Source organism: Hyperolius riggenbachi, chromosome 4, assembly GCF_040937935.1.
Source record: "Hyperolius riggenbachi isolate aHypRig1 chromosome 4, aHypRig1.pri, whole genome shotgun sequence".
Classification (NCBI taxonomy): Eukaryota; Metazoa; Chordata; class Amphibia; order Anura; family Hyperoliidae; genus Hyperolius; species Hyperolius riggenbachi.
Window position 1 is genome coordinate 438,558,143 of NC_090649.1, and position 25,633 is coordinate 438,583,775.

The 25,633-nt window shown below is 46.1% G+C and overlaps 1 protein-coding gene across 8 annotated transcripts in view; it reads left to right on the top strand.

The window, feature by feature from the left end:
• The window catches only part of CCDC88A (coiled-coil domain containing 88A), a 270,112-nt gene that overhangs the window by 133,336 nt on the left and 111,143 nt on the right, over positions 1–25,633 (top strand). For all 8 annotated transcript variants that reach the window (XM_068232537.1, XM_068232539.1, XM_068232538.1 and 5 more), the window contains 5 exons: positions 4,172–4,341; positions 11,935–12,016; positions 16,962–17,120; positions 20,763–20,909; positions 24,801–24,945. In XM_068232537.1, the coding sequence (XP_068088638.1) occupies positions 4,172–4,341; positions 11,935–12,016; positions 16,962–17,120; positions 20,763–20,909; positions 24,801–24,945 (703 nt within the window). The remainder of the gene's footprint in view (positions 1–4,171; positions 4,342–11,934; positions 12,017–16,961; positions 17,121–20,762; positions 20,910–24,800; positions 24,946–25,633) is intronic.

A 25,633-nucleotide genomic window follows, 5' to 3' on the forward strand; every position in this document is an offset into this window, starting at 1 on the left:
GCGCAGAACTGGCCCTTTTGGAGTGTGCACAAATGCTTTGGCAGCCCGGTGCAGAAGGTATTTGGCCTAAGCTAGTGGCATGTTTGCTGGATTTGTCATTGAACAGCTGATGAATGATGTGATTCACAGTCAGTGTTGAATCATTGCACACTGCTCTGTGCTGTGCTGTTTGTGTATGTGTTCTAATTACATGGCAGTAATATGTATTCTCTACAACATTGCCAGCAAGTGATGAGCTTATAAACAACTGATCTAGGCAAACAAATGCTGATGATGTAGAAGGACAACTGAGGATGTAAATAAAAGCAGTGTTTAGACAGAGCTGCCGGCCAGTCACACCATGCAGTCTACAGCTGAGGGCATGTCTGAGTATAAAGGCTCATACACACATCAGACTATAGTCTTTCGAAAATGAAAGATCACAGACCAATCTTACCCCCTTCCATGTAGTATGAGAGCATTTCTACAGTCTATTCTATGGAGCTGAACTCCCCGTCAGATAAAATCTTTGCAAGATGCTGCACACACAGATGCTGTACAGACACAAAAGATCAGTATCTGCAAAAGATCTGTTCCTGCCAAAGATCTGTTCCTGCAAATTGCATTCATAGTCTATGAGATCTGCAGATCATCATACACACCTTGTTTAACTGACATTCACTGCAGATCAGACAATCATCTGCAGATCTGAAAATCCATCCTGGTGGATCTGATCTGCAGATGAATGTCTGTTAAACAAGGTGTGTATGAGGATCTGCAGATCTCATAGACTATGAATGCAATTTGCAGGAACGGATCTTTGGCAGGAACAGATCTTTTGCAGATACTGATCTTTTGTGTCTGTACAGCATCTGTGTGTGCAGCATCTTGCAAAGATTTTATCTGACGGGTAGTTCAGCTCCATAGAAAAGACTGTGTAGAGTATGGCTCTCATACTACATGGAAGGGTGGTAAGATTGGTCTGTGATCTTTCATTTTCCAAAGACTATAGTCTGATGTGAGTATGAGCCTTTATAAAATCAGGCCAGTCACAAGGCCAGTTCTTTGAGCACTACTAATCGGGAACCAGGACATTAACGTGAACCCGAGGTGAGAGTGACATGGAGACTGCCATATGTGTTTCTTTTTATACAATACTAGTTGCCTGGCAGCCCTGCTGAGCTATTTGTGAGCTATTTGGCTCCAGCAGTGTCTGAAGTAAAACACAAACAAGCATGCAGCTAATCTTGTCAGATCTGACAATAATGTCAGAAGCACCTGATCTGCTGCATGCTTGTTCAGTGTCTGCGGCTAAAATACACTGACCACATAGAGGGGGGGGGGGGGGCAACAGTCATTGGCTGTTCACATAGGGGGACACATGAACAATCATTGGCTGTTCACATTGGGGGACACAGGAACAGTCATTGGTTGTCCCTGTGTCCCCCTATGTGGTCAGTGTAGCTAAAAATATTAGAAGCAGAGGGCTCAGCAGAGCTGCCAGGCAAGTGGTATTGCTTAAAGAGACACTAAAGCGGAAAAAATGATGATATAATGATTGGCATGTGTAATACAGCTAAGAAATAAAGCATTAGGAGCAGAGACATAAGTCTAATATTTGTTTCCAGTACAGGAAGAGTTAAGAAACTCCAGTTGTTATCTATGCAAATAGCCATTGAGCTCCACGACTTTGAAAGTGTCCGAGAGCTCTGACTTCTGATTAGGTTATCTCAACTGTATTGTGTTTTTCTTTTGCAGAGAACAGTTCAGGACAGGTCAAAAGTTCACTGCTTGTTTTGTTCTGTAAAAACATTTAGAATGCTGAGTAGTGTGTAAACTGCAAATATTAGAGAATGATGCAAAGTTATAAAAAAAAAGCTATATAACTGAAAATAAAAATATGAGAATATTTTTTTTGCTACCAATGTTCTAGTAATTACCCGTACTACACAACCAATTCATGATATCACAATTTTTTTTCGCTTCAGTGTCTCTTTAAAAGGAAATAAATATGGCGGCCTCCATATAACTCTCACTTTGCGTTCACTTTAATAGCATTACTACTACCATTAAGGGCATTTCCAAACTGGAGGCTGGCAGTAGGGATGGTCAATGAGATGCAAATAATTTCAAGTTGATGCAGCATTATTCAAATTTTGTATGCAAATATATGCAACATAAACATGAATCAGTCAAATCCTGCTGAGGTAAAATTTGATGGGTCCATTTTCAAACTGTATAAATGGTTGCATACAACATTTGCATAATCCTACATCAACTCAGAATTATTTGCATGTCATTGACCCTCCCTAGCTGGCAGCATCCACTGGCTGTCATCTGCTCTTGTGGATCTTCTGGGCATCAGAAGGCAGCTTGTAACCTAAACATGGGGGGGGGGGGGAGCTTTTTATGAAATCCTGATCGAGCAGCAGCCAGCCGTTAGATATTACAGGAAACTTCCGATTCTCAAAAGAACAACTCCTGCGTTAAGCCAGAAATGCATAGTTCAGCCATCTTTGAGAATTAGCCGTTAATGGACAACTGTAACAAGAGGAATATGAAGGCTGCCATATCTATTTCCTCTTAAACAATACCAGTTGCCTGGCATCCCTGCTGATCTGTTTGGCTGCAGCAGTGTCTGCGTCACACCAGAAACAAGCATGCAGCTCATCTTGTCAGATCTGACAATAATGTCAGAAACACCTGATCTGCTGCATGCTTGTTCAGGGTCTATGGCTAAAAGTATGAGTGGCAAGAGGATCAGCAGGGCTGCCAGGCAAAACTGCATTGATTAAAAGGATAAAATGTAGAGAACTGAGAGCCCAATATAGTGTAGTATGTTAAAACATAAACGAAGTAAGGCAAATCAGTGAGAAGAGTATACTCACAAGCGTGGGTTACCACACAGGCAACCACTGTATAAGCAGGTGAGGAGATTAGACCTGTCCTCACTCAGGATTAAGAAGTCGCTCTCTGTAGATGAGAAAAAGGGGTAGATCACCCCTCCACCAGGGGTGGACACGATTTTGCAGTAGGAGAACAGAGGCGCCGGCAGAATAAAAGTGGATAAAACCTTTAAAATTTGCTTGGAGGAAGTGGTGGACTTATCTCCATAAAGCAGACACGAAAGACTGTCTGAAAAGTAGCAATCACATTTATTAGTACCCCAAAACAGTGCAACGCGTTTCGCAGGCCCAGCACGCTTCATCAGGCAATAAACGTGGGGACAAAACTGTAGACAAGAGACAGTACATTATGCTATAGTAATTTCTGCAGTTACAAGATGCATATTAATATATTACATATCATACAGCATACCATATGAAAAATTGTTTCGTGGAGATAGCATAAAAAGTTGGATGTACAAGTAAACCAGCGGTGGTAGAGGCTATGGTGCTCGTGATGGTAATGGGCTATGGGGTGTTTTTTACACAGATTTGCAATGAGTGGTATCGTTAATGAAAAAGGGTATATGTAAGCAAGTGTAATGGGTAATAGAGCATTGAGAAGAGAACAGGGGGCCAGAAAAATAAGGTAAAGTGTGCCAATAAAATAACATAAAGAACTCACCAGAATTTCAGCAATAGCAGGTGTAGCGCCTCAGTGGAGTGGTGAGGACGCTTTACTCCTTATATATACTTGCTAATAGGGCCAATTAGATGTGTGGGAGGTGTTGGGTGGGTGGGGTTAGGGCAAGTGTGCGAGCAGCCAATGGGTTCTCGCCATCTGTGTTCAGTGAATTGGGTTTTTGGGAAGGTTTTGATTAAAAGGAAATAAATATGTCCGCCTCCATATCCCTCTCAGTTCAGGGGTTGATCATGTTTGGCCGGGATGCCTGTGAGTTCAGTCAGAAACGAACAAGATGTACAAATCCATTTGTGTAATATGGGACATATTTCTCAAGACCCATTCCAAAACCATGGCGGTTAATTTCCTTAACACAATATAAAGAGGAGAACCTCTTTTAAGACTTGATGATTGGCTACCTGTTTCTCTGCAGCATAGCACTTTACACTGTGTCACTGAATGATGACAATAGTTTGGTTGGTAATTAGGGGAGGCTGGGAATCCTTATACATAAGGGATCCAGAACTCCTCGCCTCTGTTTTCTATAATGGGGATGCATGCTCTGGGCTTACTAATGTGCGCTGATGAATGTGTTACATTCCTGATTTCTCTCACTTGCCTCCAGACAATTATCGAGCTGTCAGAGGAGAGAGACTCCCTTCACTTCACACCTCCGCCACCATTGGCCCAGTCTCCCAGCGGCTCGCCTGGCATGAGGAGGACGGAGAGCAGACAGCACCTGTCAGTGGAGCTGGCGGACGCCAAGGCTAAGATCAGACGGCTGAGGCAGGAGCTGTGAGTGTTACTCCGCCCCATAAAATGACTCCCCAGGTCTTCCCCATTCTGGGACCTTATTTACAGCATTCTCTGTGACATTGGCATTGTTTCCCTCTATATACTGCATTTGATTTTTGCTTTATGAACAAGCTTTTCATTATGGCTTGTTCACCCTTCACACTTAATTTTGTAAAAAATAATAATAATAATAATAATAATCAGCACTTGTGTAAATCTACAAAGGAAGTTTTTACACCCTGGCACAGAATTTGACCTGCAGCAAAAAAAAAAAAAAAAAAATAAATGTAAACATATACAAATAAGAAGTCTGTTTCTTCCAGAGTAAAATGAGCTATAAATTGCTTTTCTCTCCTATGTTGCTGTCACTTACAGGAGTTAGTAGGAATCTGATGGAACTGACTGGTGTTTGACTAGTCCAGCTCCTCATGGGGGATTCTCAGTATCTCATTTATTCTCTACAAAAGCACTGCCTGGAAAGGCTCTATACAAAGATGCAGGCCACGCCCCCTATCTGTTTGCAGACTATTCTGGCAGTTGGACTGAGCAACTCCCATTCACTAAGGCTTCGTTCACATTGCGTTCCGATCGCGTTTGCGCTGGGCGTTTTTTGACGCGTTTTTTCCCCCCCTTCCCGACGATTTCTGTGAGTTGGGCGGTTTTGGTAAACGTTTTTGTAAATGCTTTTACAGAGCGATTTCGTCAGAAAGTGAACTCTTTGATCCGGTAAATAATAGATAGAATGTATTAATCCTTAAAAACGCAATCCCTGCACAAAGTGATTTTATGAGCGGTTTGTGTTTTTCCTATACCTTCCATTGAGGCAGAAATAAAACGCCTCAAAAATGGTCCATGTAGCGCTTCTCTGAGCGGATTGGATACTAACCGCTCTGGTGTGAACTCTCTGATAGAGAATCATTGCACAAGCGGCATTTTTTTTTAAATCGCTGGCGCTTAAAGTCCAAAAGCGCCTCCCTTTGTGAACAAGCCCTTAATGCTTTTGAAAAGAAAACCCTGTGAATCCCCCATGCGGAGATGGGCCAGTCCAAAACCTATCAGTTCCGTCAGAGTTCTACTAACCACTCTAAGTGACAGTAACATAGGGGAAAAGTAATTCATAGCACATGTTACTCTGGGATTTATGTACTTTTTATTAATGTGTTTTCATATATTTAAAATGTTACAATTGTTTGCGATAGTTTTCCTTTAAGGTATTTAGCGACAGAAACTTCTGTTATTTTGACAAAAAGCCCTTCTTGGCGTTACCCCAAACCACGCCTCGATTGTTTAAATATGATAACAATGAACGTCCATTCCTGCACAAGCCCAGCTCTCTTCATGGTCTTAACGCTAGCGATAATTGGCTTTCCTGGTTTCCTTGCTTGGAGTGGCTATTAGCTGAAGGCCAGCGCAGAGAGGTGGGGTGAATAGGCGTGAAGTGGTGGAAGGGGGGGCCGTAGCGGGAGTTCTTTCTCTGGTGCTGCTGTGAGGCGGACGGCCCTGAATATTCTGCACACAGCTGCACTTGGGAAATGAGCCTGAAGATTGCAGTCATTATCATGATTGACACTTAATGGATAGCCTAAACATTTAATGCCAATGCGCTCTTGGTAATTTGGTGCAGGCCTCCTTAGTCTACAGATAAAAACCTGTAATTAGACATGTAAACGAAAGCTGAATCTTTCCCTCCCGACAGAAGCCCACCCTTTCAGGCCTGCCATCCGCGGCGGTACCAGTCGAGTCTTGCGCGTCGCTGCTGGCGCCAGCGCCGAACGAGTTACTTCAGCAATCAGCCCCCTACGGTTATCCTGGAAGGGGAATATTAAAGATATCAGCCTTGTTTGTCGTGTAGATGTCAGACACGTTTTCACAAGTCTGTGTTCCAGATGACCTTGCTGGGTAGTCTGTGTTATTGTTTAGCCTGCTTGAAAAGGGACTCTGCTAAACAGCACAGAATGTTATAACAGAAAGATTGAATCCATTGTTGTTTGGCGGAGCCAGCAAACCGCTGCAGAACAATAAACAGAGGGGTGTCCCTTTGTCTCCAATTACTAGACCCATATGTAGAAATGTTAGGCTCGATTTTCAAAGTGTCTCTGAAGGGGTCGGTATGGATTCGGTGCTGGCGTCCGATAGGCAGAGTATGGGTAATGCGATTACCAAGCACCAGAGCCGGGCCATCTACAAGGCAATTCTAGGCAGTTGCCTAGGGTCTGGAGAGAGTCTAAGAGAGTCTAGAGGCCTGTTGGATGGTAGCCCCCACCAAATGTAACTGAAAAAAATAAATGACCATCTAGTGGTGGGCAAAAACTGCTATCTTGCCTATGGCCTCATTTCATCTTCATCCCTTTCTGCCACACACTCTGATATTTTCAGCTAGGTTTTCATCTGTGCTTCTTTGCACCGTCCCCATTGTGGGTAACCACAAATGTTCACTTATAGCTGAATTATTGCAGATTTCCTTTTGTTTTAAGAAGGCAAATTTTACCAAGCTTTGCTTATTTTAGTAGGAGGGCTTTTTGCTCCCTTTTATCCCCCTATACATTCCTAGTGGTTTGGGTCACCCTGAGCTGCTTGGTTACTCTGTTGTACTGGTCCAAGCCCTATCTCATACAGCCTTATCAATCCCTGCCATGTACTGATAAGGACCAAAAGTCTGAAACAGGCTGTCACATGTGGGTTTGATATGGCTGTGTAAAATTTAAAGCTATAGGTTTGCTGTACACCAGTGGTTCTGGATGCTTGCTTTGCTTACCAAGGGCGAAAAGGGATAATTTGCATATTCAGTAGCAGTGCGTTGTGGGTAACCACAAATGTTCACTTATAGCTGAATTATTGCAGATTTCCTTCTGTTTTAAGAAGGCAAATTATACCAAGCTTTGCTTATTTTAGAAAGAGGGCTTTTTGGTCCCTTTTATCCCCTTAAGCAGCGTCTACACGGGTAGAGGTTGTAGCGATCCGGCGGCTCGATTAGCCGCCGGATCGCCTCTTCCGCGTGCCCACCGCGTCGCCGCGCGTGCGCCGCATTAGATTGCCCGCTCGTCCCCGCCGGCGCTGCTCATCTCCCGCACGATTCCCTGCCATTGTCCCCTCGCGGGGATCGAGCAGGGAATCGGCGGTGCGGAGATCCGTCCTGTCGGATCTTATCGGCTCGAGTGATAAGGAGCATCGCGGCCGCATCTATGCGTGTAGATGCGGCTTTATACATTCCTAGTAATTTGGGTCACCCTGAGCTGCTTGGTTACTGTGTGTGTAACTCTAATCAAACTCCCTAACAAGGAATCCTCCTTCCCACACCCAAGCCTAGCCTTGCCCCAACAGTAACCCCGTCCTGATCCCTAGCCCTTACTCCAAATTAATCCCTTCCTGATGTCTAACCCTAGTTTGCCCCTCAAATTTTCTATTGCCTAAACCCCCCCCCCCCCCCCCCATCCCCACCCCCTCAATTAACCCCTAAACTGAAAGGACAACTGTATTGAGCAGAATATAGAGGCGGCCATATTTATTTTACCAGAGCTGAACTAGGAGAAACATGGGGGAGCAGGCATGTACTTCAAGCTGTCCTGACGCCCTCCGCTGTCCTCAGTTCCCTCCTTTTCTACCTTAATGCCCACCGGCCTCCTCTTCCGGGCCCGCAGGCGCGTGCCTGTCTGATCACGTCCGTCACAACCACGTCAGTCGCATGTGCAGAGAACGGGGGGTGGTGGGATGGACAGCTTGCAGTACATGCCTGCTTCCCCCCCCCCAGCTCTAGCCCCCTCCGCTGTGGCCAGTATCCCTGCTCGCACTGACTCTCCGTTGATGATGTCATCAAGGCGGGACCCAACACTTAAGTCACAGCAAGCAGATATAAGTCAGAGCAAGCAGAGATGCCGGCCAGAGCAAAGGGGAGCGACGATCGCTGGGGGAACATCAGGAAGGTGAGTGGATCTGCTTCTTCCCCCCCCCCCCCCCCCCCCAGTGCCACAGCTCTAATAGTGATCACTGCGATCCGCCGGCGATCGTAGTGATCAGAAGCCAATCGCGATAGCTCCTGATCACTAAGGGGAGATGTCAGCTGTCATATGACAGCTTAATCTTCCCTCTCGGTGCTCATGATTGCCTCGGGAGTGCTACAAGCAGGCGGCGTAAATCCTACGCTGCATCAGGCTTAGACAGCCACAAGTGCGGCGTAGGATTTACTATCAGCAGTATCCCAAAGGGTTAAACAATACCAGTTGCCTGGCAGCCCAGCTGATCTATTTGGCTGCAGTAGTGTGTGAATCACACCAGAAACAAGCATGCAGCTAATGCTGTCAGATCTGACAATAATCTCAGAAACGCCTGATCTGCTGCATGCTTGTTCAGGGTCGCTGGCTAAAAAAATGAAAGGCAGAGGATCAGCATGATAGCCAGGCAACTGTTATTGTTTAAAAGGAAATAACTAGAACAGCTTCCATATCCCTCTCATTAGAATTGTCCTTTTAACTTTTTAATACTAACAACTAAAACTATCCTGCGCCTACTCCTAACATTCCTAATGGGCCCCTCACCATAACCAATAATTACCGTCTGTCAAGCACTTCATTTGAGCATTTGACGGCCTTTACTACATCTGTGCAGCGCATTCTGACATGTCCGTGCTGCTGATAACTTTTTTTTTTTTTTTTTTTTTTGTTACCAGATAGTAGATTTGAAGCACACCTGCAGTGAGAGGGATATGGAGGAAACCGTGACCAAGAATTCATCCCAATCTGTAGCTGATACCCCTTTTTACATTCCTTTTCTCAAACTGCTCATCAGGGGGCTCTGTATGGCTGATATTGTGGTGAAACCCCTTCCACAAGAAACTCTGAGGACCATGGTACTCCTGGCAGTTTCCTGTCTGTGAATCTCACTGCATTGTGGGAAATAACAGCTGTTTTACTGTTTACAGCTGTTTCCAACTGCCAAAAAAGCATAGCAGCGTCTCTTGTCACTGACATCACCTGCCAGCAGTAAAAATGTCACCACGTGATAAATGTCAGAATGTAAATCAGGGAGAGGAAAGATTTTACAAGGGATAAACACTGACTGAATCTTTATACATAATTATTGTAAAAATAAAGCACTTTTTTGATTACATTATTTTCACTGGAGTTCCTCTTTAAACAATGCAGATTGCCTGGCTGTCCTGCTGATCCTCTGCCTTTTATTTTGAGCCATAGACCCTGAACAAGCATGCGGATCAGGTGTTTCTGACTGAAGTCTGACTGGATTAGTCACATGACGGCGCCCCGCTGGACACTTCTGTACTGCAGTCCGCTAGATTCACACAATACTTCCATATCCACAATATATAAATACAGCTGCTGGAGGCTCAGCTGTAACACCTTCTCCTTAGCAGGCAGCTTATCATATTATTCTCTCATCATTATACTAAACCGTTGAAGCCTGTATGCGGCTTCGTCGTTGCCTAATATAAGACCATTCACAGTCGTATCATCTGCAAATTTAACAGTTCTGTTTGGTCTATGTTGCACGCCAGTCCTGCTGATCCTTTCAGCCTAAATTGGACAAGCATGCAGCAGATCGGATATTTCTGACAAAAATCTGACAAGATTACCTGCATGCCTTTTTGTCTGGTGTGTGATTCAGACACTACTGCAGCCAAAGAGATCAGCAGCGTAGCCAGGTGTTGGACTGGTATTGTTTAAAAGGAAATAAATATTGCAGTTCCATACATCTCTCACTTCGGGATCATCCCCTCATGCTAACCCCCCAACCCCCCCCCCCCCCCCTCACCCCGTGCTTCTCCCTCCAATTCCCTGAGGACGGATTACTGCTATCGTAATTAAAACGTTCCTAAACCCCCTATGCACTTCTGCTTTTTGGATTATGTTCCTAATGAACTCTAAAAATTCTGCCTTCACAGATCACAATGACCTACAGGTTTGATTAACAGGCTTCTCAATAGTTTATTATTTATGACTTTCTTGCCTCATTAACCCGCATGACTTTATTGACCTAAAGTGCTCCTGTTGGGCTGTAATGATCTCACAGCTCACAGGTTGTATTCACTGCCAGAGGATTATGCTGGTCAGGCCATATGGCAGAGACGGGCAGTGTGGTGAGAAGTACAGGTAGTACAACTGAGATATAGACTGTAGGTTTGTTCTTAACCTGAATCCATTTTAAGTCGAAATACTGTGCCATCTCTGTCCCCTGTACCTTCTCTATACCCCCCTGTGCCAATAGTGCCCTCCTCTGTGCCACCTCTGCCCCCCGTGTCACCTCTGTGTCCACCTCTGTGCCACCTCTGGCCCTCGTGTCACCTCTGTTCCCTCAGTGTCTCCCTCTGTGTCACCTCTGCCCCCCGTGTCACCTCTGTTCCCTCAGTGTCCCCCCTCTGTGCCACCTCTGCCCCCCGCATCACCTCTGTTCCCTCAGTGTCCTCCTCTGTGCCACCTCTGCCCCGTGTCACCTCTGTTTCCTCAGTGTCCTCCTCTGTGCCACCTCTGCCCCCTGCATCACCTCTGTTCCCTCAGTGTCCTCCTCTGTACCACCTCTGCCCCCCTGTGTCACCTCTGTTCCCTTAATGTCCCCCCCCCCCTACCCTGTGTCACCTCTGTTCCCTTGAGTATCCCACTCTGTGCTACCACTGCCCTCCATGTCACCTCTGTTCCCTCAGTGTCCCCCTCTGTGCCACCTCTGCTACCCATGTCACCTCTGTTTCCTTCACGTCCCCCCCCCCCCACACACACACACACCCTGTGTCACCTCTGTTCCCTCAGTGTCCCCCTCTGTACCACCTCTGCCCCCCTGTGTCACCTCTGTTCCCTCAGTGTCCCCCTCTGTACCACCTCTGCCCCCCTGTATCACCTCTGTTCCCTTAATGTCCCCCCCTCCACCCGTGTCACCTCTGTTCCCTTAATGCCCCCCCCCCCCCCGTCACTTCTGTTCCCTCAGTGTCCCCCTCTGTACCACCTCTGCCACCCGTGTCACCTCTGTTCCCTCAGTGTCCCCCTCTGTGCCACCTCTGCCCCCCTGTGTCACCTCTGTTCCCTTAATGTCTCCCCCCCCCCCCCGTGTCACCTCTGTTGCGTCAGTGTCCCCCTTTGTACCACCCCTGCCCCCCTGTGTCACCTCTGTTCCCTTAATGTCCCCCCACCCCGTCACCTCTGTTCCCTCAGTGTCCCCCTTTCTCCTCCCCTGCCCGGATATTCTATATATCAGGAATTGGTTACGAATAAAAATAAACTACTGAATACTGTGTTGCTCAGCTATCTCCTCCCGTACAGTATACAGTTACAGTGATTCAAAGCTGCAGCATTGTTTAATGGCTGAATTGGCAGTATATATCCAGTTGATATTACAATACCTTCTGCTGCTGCTGAATCCCCATGACGACACAAGAGAGGGATGGAAGAGCTATTTGCATTTTGCTGACTTCTTACTGCTGTTGCGTTATGGTTTGTGCTGCATTTTTCTGCTCATTTTGAAACACCTGGTGGAGCGATTAAAACTTACCCTACTCATTTATAACCGTTTTGTTGTTTTTTTTATATTTTTCTCTTCTACACGTTTTTCAGATGAATTAATAATGAACAATTTCCTTTTTCTTTTTTTTCAAAGGGAAGAGAAGACGGAGCAGTTCCTGGACAGCAAGCAAGAGGTGGCGCAGTTGGAAGCAGAGCACAAGAGGCTACAGCAAGAGGTCAGAAGTCACATGAGCGGAATAAATGATGTATAATGTGACCAGCATGTGCTGCCTCTGTGTGTGTTGATGGGACGCCGCTCTGAACTTCCTGCTTTCTCTTTTGTAGCAAAGATGAAATCCAACTGCATACAAATCATTCTGCGTCTCCATTCCCACCCACTGCAGTCTCAGAGTAAAATATTCCCAATGGTATTTAGAAAGTGTCTCTAAAGCTAATGGGAATCGAAAAATAAAAATGAGCCAGATACTTACCTAGGAGAGGAAAAGCTCTGGGTCCTATAGTGCGTTCCCGCTCCTCTCATGGTCCCCACATTCCAGCGCTGGCTCCCAGTAGGAGTAAATCAACCAATTTGGTCAAATGCTGCTCTATCTGCCACCGGAGGAGGCTTCAGAAGTCTTCGGGAGCCCGAGTGCTCCAGAAGACGGGCGGCTCCGTACTGCGCATGGGCAAGCACGTTCTCTCAGGCGCAGTACAGAGCGGCCCGCCTTCGGGAGCACTCGGCTCCTGACGACTTCGAAGTTCCCTTGTGGTGGAACTTCGCCAGCGCTGAAACAAGCAGACCGTGAGAGGAGCGGGAAGGTTCTACAGGACCTAGAGCATTCCATCTCTTTAGGTAAGTATCTGTTTTTTTTTTTAAGTTTCCCTTTAACTTTAACCTTTTAATCGCCCTGGCCAAGTTACCGTATATACTCGCATATAAGCCGACCCGCATATAAGCCGACCACCCAACTTTTACCTAAAAAAACAGGAAAAAATGAATGACCCCCATATAAGCCGGGGGCAGGAAATGCTGGATTGGTGCAAGCCGTGTGATTCCCCCCCCCCCCCAGTGTGTCCCAGTATAGTTAGTATAGTGCCCAGTATGGGTAGGTAGTGCCCCAGTATAGCTAGTATAGTGCCCAGTATAGCTAGTATAGTGCCCAGTCTGGGTAGGTAGTGCCCCAGTATAGCTAGTATAGTGCCCCAATATTGGTAGGTAGTGCCCCAGTAGACCGAGTAAAGTGCACAGTATAGCTAGTATAATGCCCAGTATAGCCAGTAAAGTGCCCAGTATAGCCAGTAAAGTGCCCAGTATAGCCAGTAAAGTGCCCAGTATAGCCAGTAAAGTGCCCAGTATAGCTAGTATAGAGCCCAAGTATTGGTAGGTAGTGCCCCAGTAGAGCTAGTATAGTGCCCAGTAGAGCTAGTATAGTGCCCAGTAGAGCTAGTATAGTGCCCAGTATAGCTAGTATAGTGCCCAGTATAGCTAGTATAGTTCCCAGTATAGCTAGTATAGTGCCCAGTATAGCTAGTATAGTGCCCAGTATAGCCAGTATAGTGGCCAGTATAGTGATAATGCCCAGCATAGCCAGTATAGTGCCCAGTATAGCCAGTATAGTGCCCCCCCCCCCCCCCCCCCTCCGCGGCCGCCGCTGCTATTACCTGTTCAGCCAGCGGCCGCTTCCTCTAATCCGGATTCCCCTCTCGCTCTCCATCATGCGTATAAGTGTATCACAGCAGCGCGCCTGGCGCTGCTGCTGTGACGAGGCAGGAGAGAGCTGTTCCCCTGGTAACGGCGATACATGCTGCCTCCGCGGACCACCACCCAAGACTCGAATACAAGCCGACCCCCCAACTTTTGGCCCCCTTTTTGGGGGTGAAAAATTCGGCTTGTATGCGAATATATACGGTATGTTGTTTTAGATAACCGGGGCCGAGCTGCTGCAGCCGACTATACTCAGGCTGTCTCGTTAGCCTAATGCAGGGAGCCATTGATATATTTACCTGATCTGGAAGCCCTGCTTGGGCTTTCTTCCTCTATCACTGAGCGTCGCTGTAACGCTGACTTCCTCCTTTAAATCCCGATCACATGGTATGACATGTGATTGGGACCCATAGGAGGATGTCAATGTTACAGCACTGCTTGGTGATGGAAGAGGAGAGATGATGCGTCGCTCTGCATTAGGCTTAGGGAGGCTGGGGGCAGGAGAGAAAGACAGCATATGGCGTCGTACAGCACAAAAAAAAAAAAAAAAAGATAATTTGACAGGTAAAAGGTTATTGTAAACCCGAAATGAAAATAAACTGATGAGATAAAAACATGTATCTATCCTTCTACACCTAAATGCCCGTACACACACCTGACCAAGCTAGCTGATAATGATTGCCTCGGCCGATAGGCATGTGTACATCGGCTGCGAGTAACCTGGCCGGGGAATCAACTCAATATGAAGGAAACTGGAAGGACCAGTGTGGTTTGAATGATAAAAAAAAGCATATTTTTCTTATGAAAAATTATGCATGACTAGGGGTGTGCCAGGGGTGTGATTAGGGGTGTGCTGGGGCGTGATTAGAGGTGTGCTGGGGGCGTGATTAGAGGTGTGCGGGGGCATGATTAGAGGTGTGAGTCATGGCTTAAGTGTCCCTCTTTTTTAATCTCAAAGTTGGGAAGTATAATGACTTCAGTGGATGTACGGTACCTGTAATATGGGGCTTTTTTAATGTTACTTTTTCTCTTCAGTTTAGTTATGTTACTGTATTTTTTCTTTTGTGAGCATAAAGGGGCATAATCCACTGTGTGGCATCTGCTGAAGGAAGGACTTGAAAGCATTAGATCTTGTGTGCCTATAAGCTTCGGAGATGTAATTCCATAGCTGCAGCCAGCATAGTCAGTGTTCTTTTAGGAAGACACTGGTGACCTTGGCAATCTGTTTCAGCAGAAATCTCATTGCTGCAAGCTGGCCTAATTATCAATACTCTTAATGGCTGTTTATGAGCAGGGCCAGGATAAAGTGCTCTTCTGTCATACTGTATTAGGGCAACTGTAGTGTACAGCCAGTCACGTGGGTCACATCCAATAACATGCAGGCTTCCTAATGTATCTACTTTATCCCTGTCCTGCAGTAACATGACAAGAGTAACAAGCAACACAAACTGTAGAAATGTCTATAATGTTTTCAATATGTCCAGTAAATGTATAGTAATAAAATAAGAATTGAAGTAACATTGAAGTGAAAAAAAATCTTATGATGAGTTTTATGTGTAGTACGGATAATTAAAAGAACAGTAGTAGCAAAGAAAAGTCTCATATTTTTATTATCAGTTATATAGCTTTTTTTTTTGTTTAATAACATTGCATCATTCTGCCATATATGCAATTTACAAATCAGACTCTGTATTTAAAACTATAAAGTAGAGCTAATGGCCCTTTGAACTTCCCTGCAGTAAAAGCTTATCGCAAGCTGTCTCACTGTTTCTTTGATGTATAAGTGCTCCAGAAAATAGGACTGTCTCCAACCCAAGTTGGATGGAGAGCTCAGAGAAGCTCTTTTGCATGGATAAGTGAAGTTTCTTAAATCTTCCTGTACTGGAAACAATATGAGACTCAGTTTTTTTGCTCCTAATGTTCTATTTCTTAGCTGTACTACACATACAATTCATTATTTTATAAGTATATTTTCACTTCAGATTCCCTTTAAAGAGTAACTCTGGAAAGGGTAATCAGATTAGGCAGTCCACAGGAATAACGTTTGTAATGTATATTTTTTAATACGTTTTGGTTTTCTAAAAGTTATCAGCACAAGTCTTGGGGTGGCCATACAGTACTTGAATCTGCATCAATATCTGGATGATTTGATCACAATGATCGAATCTGGCAGAGATTAATGCTGCAACATGGCCTCCTGATCGATCATTTTGAACTATTTCTGGCCGAATCAATCAAAATGGTTGATCCGGCATACTGGAAAAATCTCTGTCGAAAGGGATCTATTGGGTTCCCAGGGGTAACAGTATTCCATTTCCTATTGGTCGATGGACCCCTGGTCAGTCTCCTTCCAAGGGTATGTCTACCCCCTGGGCCTGTGGTGAGTATAGCACACTCACCTGTCACGTTGGGCAAGACTCCTTGCCTCCTCCTGTGTCCATTGACGCCCCCAGTGCCAAATGAAAAAGACCCCGGACACAGGAGGAGGCCAGGAGCTACACCGGCATGACTCACCACGGTCCTAGGGAAATGTTACAAGGGGGGGGGTCCAGTAGACAGCAGGATAATTTCATGCTGAAATCTATTGGAAATCTGTCTGCTGTGTGTTGGCAGGTAATCAGGGCCAGATTTGTACTCTTTACCACCCTAGGCCACTGTCACCAACCACCCTCTTTCAGTATAGGTAGCGAGTTGACCCCTTCCCTCCCGTATAGGTAGCCAGATGACCTCTCCCAGTTTCCCTCCCGTATAGGTAGCCAGATGACCTCTCCCAGTTTCCCTCCAGTATAGGTAGCCAGATGACTCCCTTAATCCCTCCTTTTCCCAGCCCCTTTCAGTATAGGTAGCCAGCTCACCTTCACACCGCAGCAGCCATCAGTCACTCATTTCTCAGCTCGTCTCCAGTGTAGAAACTTCCTCTTCCTTTCCATCTCCAATGTTGCCAAAGTCCATAGCCTCCGGCCATAATACAAATGTGCACAGAGAGCAAGGTGGCTGCAGCACAGGCGGCTAGCAACAGAGTACCACGGCCATCCGCTAGCTTGATCCCCTTCATTGCAGCATTTGCAAGTTTGCAAATGCTGCACCAGTTTAGCCTGCTGCTTTGGTGCCCTAGGCCATGGCCTTGGGCGGCCTTGGCCTAAATCTGGCCCTGCAGGTAATAGATCCCTCTTTGATCAGATTCAGTCAGAGAGGGTTCTATCTGATGATCAATCTGGTGGCAGATAACGTATATCGTTCTGTCTAACCAGCTGACGGACTCCCCTATATCTGAATAAGTAAGGCGATAACTAGAAAACCTGACTGGTTGCTTGCAGTAATGGCTGCATGTGTGCTGCAGTTTGCTTTGTATCTGTCTTGATAAATTAGCCGCAGTGGATATCGATGAGTTTCCATTAGCCTGTTAATTCCCCAGCAGGGTCAGATAATGGCTTTCTGCTCTAGGCTCACTTCCTGTCTATTCTCGTCTGTTACAGAACATGAACCTGGTGGCGGACGCCAGGGCTGCCCGCATGTACAGGGATGAGCTGGACGCACTCAGGGAAAAAGCTGTCCGAGTTGACAAGCTGGAAAGTGAAGTCAGTCGGTACAAGGAGCGGATGCACGACATCGACTTTTACAAGGCCAGGGTAGAGGTAAGCGGCTTGTGTCACAACACACCTTATTAAAGCTCACCTGTCATAAACAGCAAATAGCAGCTTTCCACACATTACCAGGATTGTTTCACGGGATCTATGTTTCGTTGGGTTATACTTTTAAAGTGAAATTCCACTTTTAATTTTTCGTAACTTTCGTGAAGACCTTATTTAGAAGTGTGCAGTAACTGATGCCAGGGCGCCCAACAGCGTGCGTGCTACAGATTGTTAGCTAAGAAAGAACTGAATCATTGGATTGCCATGACAGGCAGACAGATCGCAGAGGAAGCCTCCATATTTCAATCAACGCAGAATATTACAAAAAAAAAAAACCTCCACCAACAATAGCCACTTTTACCTTAAATAGAGTGACCAGATTTTTGTGGGTCTAACCTGGGGGGGGGGGGTTATGGGGAAGGGGGCCAAAAAGTGGGGGGACTGAGGAGCGCGTAGCGACAAAGACAGGGGGCGGGGGCGAACATTGGACAATGGGCGTGGCCATGACATTGTATGGGCGGAGGTAACGTAATGATGTAACAGCGAGGCATAAGAAAGCAGTGTTTACACCATGATGTGGTCGAACGAGACTTTGCATCATGGGTGTGCAGAAACTGTGTGATGCGAATAGTATACCGTAACCACAAAGCAGCAAAAAAAGCCATCTATGACCATTAAATAATAAATGCAGTAACAGTTACCCCAGACACCAGAAAATAAACGCAATGGGCAACATGTCAGCACAGAATAAACGCAATGCGGGCAACGTGTCAGTACAAAATAAACGCAATGCGGGCAAACATGTCAGTACAAAATAAATGCAATACGGGCAAACATGTCAGTACAAAATAAATGCAATGTGAGAAACATTTCACTAGAAAATAAACGCAATGGGAGCAATGCGGGCAAACATGTCAGTACAAAATAAACGCAATGCGGGCAAACATGTCAGTACTGTTAGAGAGAAGGAGAGAGAGGAGAAGAGGCCGGCACTGCAGTCAAAAATTTATTCCATGGTGTCAAAAAAAATTAATGCAGAGGTAATACATGTAATCATTACAATCGTGTGTCATACCAATCTGAAGGCTGTGTGGGTAGCGGTGGGTGCTGGGCACTAGTTGCCTGACGGCCGTTTCGCGCTGAAATGCGCTTCCACGGAGGCTATAATCATTATAGCCTCCGTGGAAGCGCATAATCATTATAGCCTCCGTGGAAGCGCATTTCAGCGCGAAACGGCCGTCAGGCAACTAGTGCCCAGCACCCACCGCTACCCACACAGCCTTCAGATTGGTATGACACACGATTGTAATGATTACATGTATTACCTCTGCATTAATTTTTTTTGACACCATGGAATAAATTTTTGACTGCAGTGCCGGCCTCTTCTCCTCTCTCTCCTTCTCTCTAACAGTATGTGGCTTATCTTTTGACCAGAGCACGCAGCCATAGCCAGTGGTGTGACAGGCAACGTGGGGTCTACCAGCTCCTTGCTTAGGAACCAAATTCTGCTGCAGTGCCAACCTAAACAACCTCTCCATCTAAAACATGTCAGTACAAAATAAACACAATGGCGTCAATTCACCAGAGAGGATTTACTAAGAGAAAAAAGGTAGGTAGTTTATCTCATGAGGTATTTTAACACTCTGGAGTCAATTCACCAGTGTGAGAGGACAGAGAGAAAAGTGTTCGATAGCAGGGGATAATGGAGAGATATGCATGAGGAAAGTGTGAGAAAGCAGAGAGTTAGGTAATCGGTATTAATGATTTACATGGGATACTTTTCCTCTCTGTAAGCTTGAAAGTGAAGCATTGTGGGTAGGAGGCGGAGTTTTACCACTACCTGACCAGAGTATTCCCGTCTTTTACTGCCGGATCATATCATAAATCATATCACGAGTGAGTCTGAACTTCTTCACCACCTCTGTCTCAGTAAAATTATCAAGAACTGTTCTCTTACGAAAAATACAAGGGGCGATTAAACAGACCCTCCTCCTGCGCCTTCGTCTCCTCATAATAGAAGCAAGCTCTAAGGCCTAGTGCACACCAGAGCGGTTCGGATGCGTTTTGCGATCCGCTTGCGACTGCGTGTACGCTTGGGTAATGTATTTCAATGGGCTGGTGCACATCAGAGCGGGAGGCGTTTTGCAGAAACGCATACTCCCGGGCTGCTGCAGATTTTGGATTGCGGAGGCATTTCTGCCTCAATGTTAAGTATAGGAAAAACGCAAACCGCTCTGAAAAACGGCACTTGAGAGCGGTTTGCCAGGCGGTTTTTGTTACAGTAGCTGTTCAGTAACAGCTTTACTGTAATAATACATGAAATCTACTACACCAAAAACGCTTCACAAAACCGCAAAATGCTAGCTGAAACGCTACAGAAAAATAAGAAAAAGCGTTTCAAAATCTGCTAGCATTTTGCGGATCTGCTAGCGGTTTTTGGTGTTCACCAAGCCTAACAGAGTAAGCTCAAAAGGCTCCATCTTCCACAGCAGCAGCTGCTGTGTGAAAACCACGATATCTCCAGGTTCATTCAGGGGATAAATAGATGAAAAAATAACGAATGGCCACACCCCCTTTCTTCCCTGGTGAATTGTGATTTGGAGAAAAACTAACTACTAACTATCACTTATTTATCTCGTATCTTATCTCACATTTATCTCTTGCATTTCTCTTTGTCGATATTTTCCCCTATACTTCTGGAGAATTGCTATTTGGAGATATCAAGGGAGGTAAATTACCTCCCAGGAGATAAATAGGTTGGTAACCTCTGGTGAATTGACGCCAATGTGAGAAACATTTCACCTGGAAAAGAAAACATTGACTCACGTGGCAAAAGTCTCCGGCCTCTGGCGCGCTGCTCCCAGGACCATCTTCATCTTGCTCCTGCTCCCGCGCTGACAGGGCTACGGCAAGATGGCGCCCGAAGCCCTGTACTGGAGACACAAACAGTCTCCAGTACAGGGCTTCGGCAGCCATCTTGCCGTAGCCCCGCTCGCCTGCCGGAAGACTAAGGAGGCTGGAGCGGGGCTGCGAGCAATGAACTGGCACGGCGTCTATAGACGCCGCTGCCAGTTCATGCAGAAACAGTGGCCAGAGTCCCGAGGCCGGGACGTCCCGCTGCTAAAAGCGGGACGTTTCCCGGGACCTCATGCAGCCTGGGACAGCGGACCCCGAATCCGGGACGTCTGGTCACTCTATCTATAGACGCCGCTGCCAGTTCATGCAGAAACAGTGGCGAGAGTCCCGAGGCCGGGACGTCCCGCTGCTAAAAGCGGGACGTTTCCCGGGACCTCATGCAGCCTGGGACCGCGGACCCCGAATCTGGCACATGTCCCGGGCAATCCGGGACGTCTGGTCACTCTACCTTAAAGCCTGGTACACACCATGCAATTTCCTGTCAGAGTGACGATCAAATCTAAAGTTTCTGACAGGTCCGATCTAGTTACCGTTCGTTTTTGTGAATGATTTTGTATAAAAGTGATCGGAAAATTGATCAGAAAAAAGCGATCAGAAATCAGATCAGACCTGCTGGATAATATTGATTCGACCAGTCTTTCTGAAGGAAATTGCATGGTGTGTACCAAGCAAACACACCTCCTTATACTCTCCATAATCTTTCTGATCTGTAACACGGATTCTTTGTAGGAATTAAAAGAAGACAATCAGGTGCTTCTGGAAACAAAGATCATGTTGGAAGACCAGCTGGAGGGAGCGAGAGGTCGTTCTGATAAGCTGCATGAGCTGGAGAAAGAGAATTTACAGTTCAAAGCCAAAATCCACGACATGGAAATGGTAAGATTACCAGCGGTTCATGCATCAAGTGCCTGATGGGTTATGTTTTCTTGTATACATATTTTGGGTCTTTAAGTGTTACTTAAACTTAAGTGTGTTTGAAATGTTTGAAAATATAATATGTCAGTGCTGCGTAATATGTTGGCGCTTTATAAATACAATAAATAATAATAATAAAATCAGGCTCTAATTAATAAGGCAATACACTTGCATTACTGACTTGGAGAGCCTGAGGTGGGCGCATAAAAAAAAAATATGCTAGCTGGTCCGGGGGGGGGGGGGGGGGGGTTGAGCGAATATGTAGCTTCCAAAACAGCCACTCTCCGCCGCTCCTTAGACCTGTACTGGCCCACTTTCACTTTGGTGACCTCTGGGTCAGGACACTGGAAGGAGAGAGATCTTTCTGAGCATGCAGGGAAGCAGGGAGCGGCAAAGGGGCGCAGCCAGGAAGAGAGAGCTGTCCAATGGCAGCTCTGGAAAACCTGTGAGAACGCACCTAGCGGGCGTTTTGAACAGGGAATCCCTCTCCTCTATTTACTCACCGAGATAGTGACAATTATTGCTGCTAATTTCAGGGGACTATAGAACGAGGGTGGGGGAACACAGAGACATGAGGCAGGGAACATGCCTCTGTGTCCCATCTGCCCCCAAGGAACCGCCTCGGCTTCTCTTTAAAGGAAACCCGAGGCGAGACTAATATGGAGGCTGCCATATTAGTCTGTCTGTTTGAAAATAACAGACAGATTGGCAGTGCACTGAACCAAGCAACAGATGACTCACACTGGCTGCATAGGGATGCTAAGCCTCTTATGCTGGGAATACACAATGAGATTTTTAAGCAGATTTATTGTCCAATTGATTTTCTTATTAATTTCCATTCACTTCTATGAGAAATCGATCAGAAAAATGGTTGAAAATCAGATCGGACCTGTCGGCAATTATCTTTCGAACCATCTATCTGCCAAAATATCTCATGGTGTATTCCCAGCATTAAAGGCACGCTGGGCCAAATGTATCAATAGGGTCTGAGAGGAAAATCTTAGGAGATTTCTAGAAATCATGCAGAACTGTCTCATGCATTTTATAAAGGTGCAATTTCCTTCTAAAATTGTTCTAAAAGTTTAAGCACACCTGTAATAGTACCCCAATAGAGGGGGGGGAAGCCTCAGGATCCTAATGAGGCTTCCCCCATCCTCTGTAGCCTCAGGGAGGCAGCGCTTGCTCTCCTAAAAATTCCCCTGAAAAGCGCCAACGAGCACTGCGCAAGCGCAGCAATATTTACCTATCGCGATCCGGCGCAGTAGCAGCTTTCCGATGGGCTCCGGTGGAAATAGCCAAGCCCAGTCCGGTCCACTCTACTGTGCAGGAGAGCCGCCTGCGCACTGGAGTGGACCCGATCGTGCTTGGCTAGTTCCGCCTGATCCCGGTGGGAAAGCCGCTACTGCGCCGGTGCTGCATCACGGTAGGTAAATATTTACTTTTCCGCCGTTCTGGTGCTTCCAGTGCTGGATTGCGGTGGAGGACAGCCTCTGGATACTAATGAGGCTTCCCCCTCCTGAGGTAAGTACCCTCCAGGGGCTGGTTTTTTTCATTACCGGTTTACTTTAAAGTGTACCAGAGATGATTGAGGTTGCATATTTGATTCGTACTCGGGCGTTCCTCCAGCACAATAAGCAGCGCTGAGTTCCTCACTGTCCTCCCGCGGTCTGCCGTTCAACAGGTTCAGTCGCGTCAGTCGGGTCTTTTGCGCATGCGTGGGAGGTCCGCGCATGTGCAGTAGACCCTGACTGACGTGACTAAACCAGTTACCGGGGCTGATTACAGCTGAATGTCAGACGGCATGAAGGTGGCGAGGGACTCAGATGTGCTTATGGGGCCGGAGAAACCTCCAGGTAAGTATCAAATCTGCAGCATCAATCGTCTCTGGTAGCATTCTCAGAACTGGTGCATTCTGTCAGCGAATCTTCTGAGTGAGGTAAGATGTACTGTGGCAGCTTTAACACAGAAAAAGAGGACTCACGATAGTATTTCAGTGGGAAACCAGCAACAGTCAGAGCCCTTCTTAGGGTAGGATGGACTGAATGATGTCAATTAGTCCAGATACTCCTTTCATAAAAATGTGACAGAGATCTGTGAGAGAAAACATGAATTCAGTTATGTGGGGAATAAAACAACACATACAGCACGAGCTGACAGTTCATCCCCCAGTCTGGCAGCTTTACATGAGTTTTAGAAGTGCCATAAACCACTTCTTATTTCTATGACAGATTAGTTCTGGTTTTGCACTGTTCTAACTGTACAACATTTCTAGAAATTCATGCAAAAGTCTTATATTGTAAGTAGAGAATTTACTCACAGATCACATGCAGATCACAATACTGATCAAATAGGTAGGAAATAAGAAAACATTCTGTTGTAAATCTTGCCCACAGTGCGCTCACACAGCTTATACAGGGGTTGAAACCTAATTAGACTCGTGCTCAACTTCCTTATAGAGATTACACCAGGTGGAGTGAGTGGGCTCTGCTTGCACTGCACCCCTTCCTCCCTGGTAAGGGCTCGTTTCCATACAGAGTGCTTTCATGCGCGCTTATGGAAACGCGATCGCAGGATCAGCAGACAGTGCATAGACATTTCCATGACGTTTCCATTCATGCATGGCGATTCACAGCTGAATCGCCACACATGGTATGCTGCATTTTGGGGGACTTCCACCCGCGATCCCATTCAGTTTAATGAATGAGATCGCAAGCCCCATGGGGAGTTCTGCATGGAAACGAGCCATTAGTAGGTTCCAAGTCACTTTGCATGCATGTTCCCAAATCATTTGCAAATTTTGAAACTTAGGTTAGGGTGGGAATGTGAGGCAATCTGCATGTGATGTCCCTGCTGACTTGTAATAAGTGGAACTGATGTCTCTGAAGTATACTGCGGACAACGTGGGCTTGATTGACTGACAGCGGCGCTCACGCAGGCGCAGAAGAGACAACCCTGAGGTCTGCACCAGCTGGGACCCCGGACCAACGGCTGAGCGTGGAGCTGCGGCGTGGGACATGTCAGCTGCAAGGGACTGGAGGAAGCCCCAGGTAAGTAGAACCGGGGGGACCTTTTTTTGATTGATTGACTCCAACCCCAGGACCAATAAGGATACTTCTAAGCAACCCTGAAGTGATCTAAAAGAAAGAAAAAGCATTGAATACTAGGTTATTTGACCTGCAGGTCGAATACGTCTTTGGAAGTAGTACTTGTGTCCCTGAGTACTTTCGATGATAAGCGGATCCGCACTGTGCAGTATAGATGTGCCATCTTCGGAAGCACTCAGGGTCTTGAGTGTTGCCCAAGCCTTCCAAGGATTCCCGCAGGCACCATATTTGAACAGTGGACAGCGGTGGGACAAGGACATTGAGAGAGGACCAAGAATGCTCTACGGGATCAAGAGCCTTGCCTCTCCATAGGTATATATTTTTTTTTATTTATTTTTTTATGGCTTCAGGGTTGCTTCAAGTGACAAGGGGAGAGACTTCCTTCTTATAGCCTAATCATTTATATATCATTCTTTGGGGTACAGCTCTGGGGAAAAAAAGTTTTTGTGATGTAGTTGTAGGTTAAGGTAAACATTCACTGACAAACAGATGCCCACAGCTCTCTCCAACTGCCCATTAGCAGCTGTGTTTGGGAGAATTGGATATTGGACAGGTCGTAGTTTCTCCACCAGTTGTATTGACTGACGCTGGAAGGTCTCCTCTTGTTCATGGAGATTGGACAGGTCAGAGTTTCTCCACCAGTTGTATTGACCTACACTGTAAGGTCTGCTATTGTTCATATCCTCTTCCCTGTAATAAATATGGACATGTATTCAATACGGTTTGTATATTGTTCACATTTTCCTAGGAGCGGGATCTGGACAGGAAAAGAATCGAAGAACTGATGGAAGAAAACATGACTCTAGAGATGGCTCAGAAGCAAAGCATGGACGAGTCGTTGCACCTTGGTTGGGAACTGGAACAGCTGTCTAAACCAAGCGAACTGCCGGAAAGTAAGACAGTCCATCTAGATGTATCACTGCTAATGCAGAGGGGACATTCATGGGCAAAATATTGACTGTGTGTGAGAGACAGCTGTCCCAATGGCAGCTTTCATAATCCCTCAGTACACATCCACTTTAAACTTTATGGACATTTCCCAGGTTTCTCAGCCTTTGTCCCTCAATTCTATAAGTTGAGCAAACCAGACACACTCTTTTGTGAGAGATAGGCAATGGAGCTTCCAAAACAAAAGGAACAAGACACAGAGAGCCTGTAGTGTAGTATGTTAAACACTGATGTTAAAGGAAAACCGGTGTAAAACAATCCCCGGTTGTTGCCACAGGTATCGAACTCCAGTCCTCAAGGTCCATATCCATGCCAGTGTTTAGGATGGACTGAGAAATGTGTTCTACTTGATGAACCACGCCTTTCCTTATTCAGTCCCATCAATTCATTTGAGCTTTAACAAAAATGTGTGAGGACCTCGGCCCCCGAGGACTGGAGTTAGACATCCCTGCATGTAGGCAATCACTGTAAAAGCAAATTGGTCAAATGTGGTCACTCCCTGGAACAAAGATAAATGATGTAAAAATTCCGACCTCCCAACAGAGGTAATGGAGAATAATAATAGGACCGGAGGTTCCCTAAAAACAATAGATTATTGATGCCATAAAAACTTTGGTTAAGATTTGTCTGTCA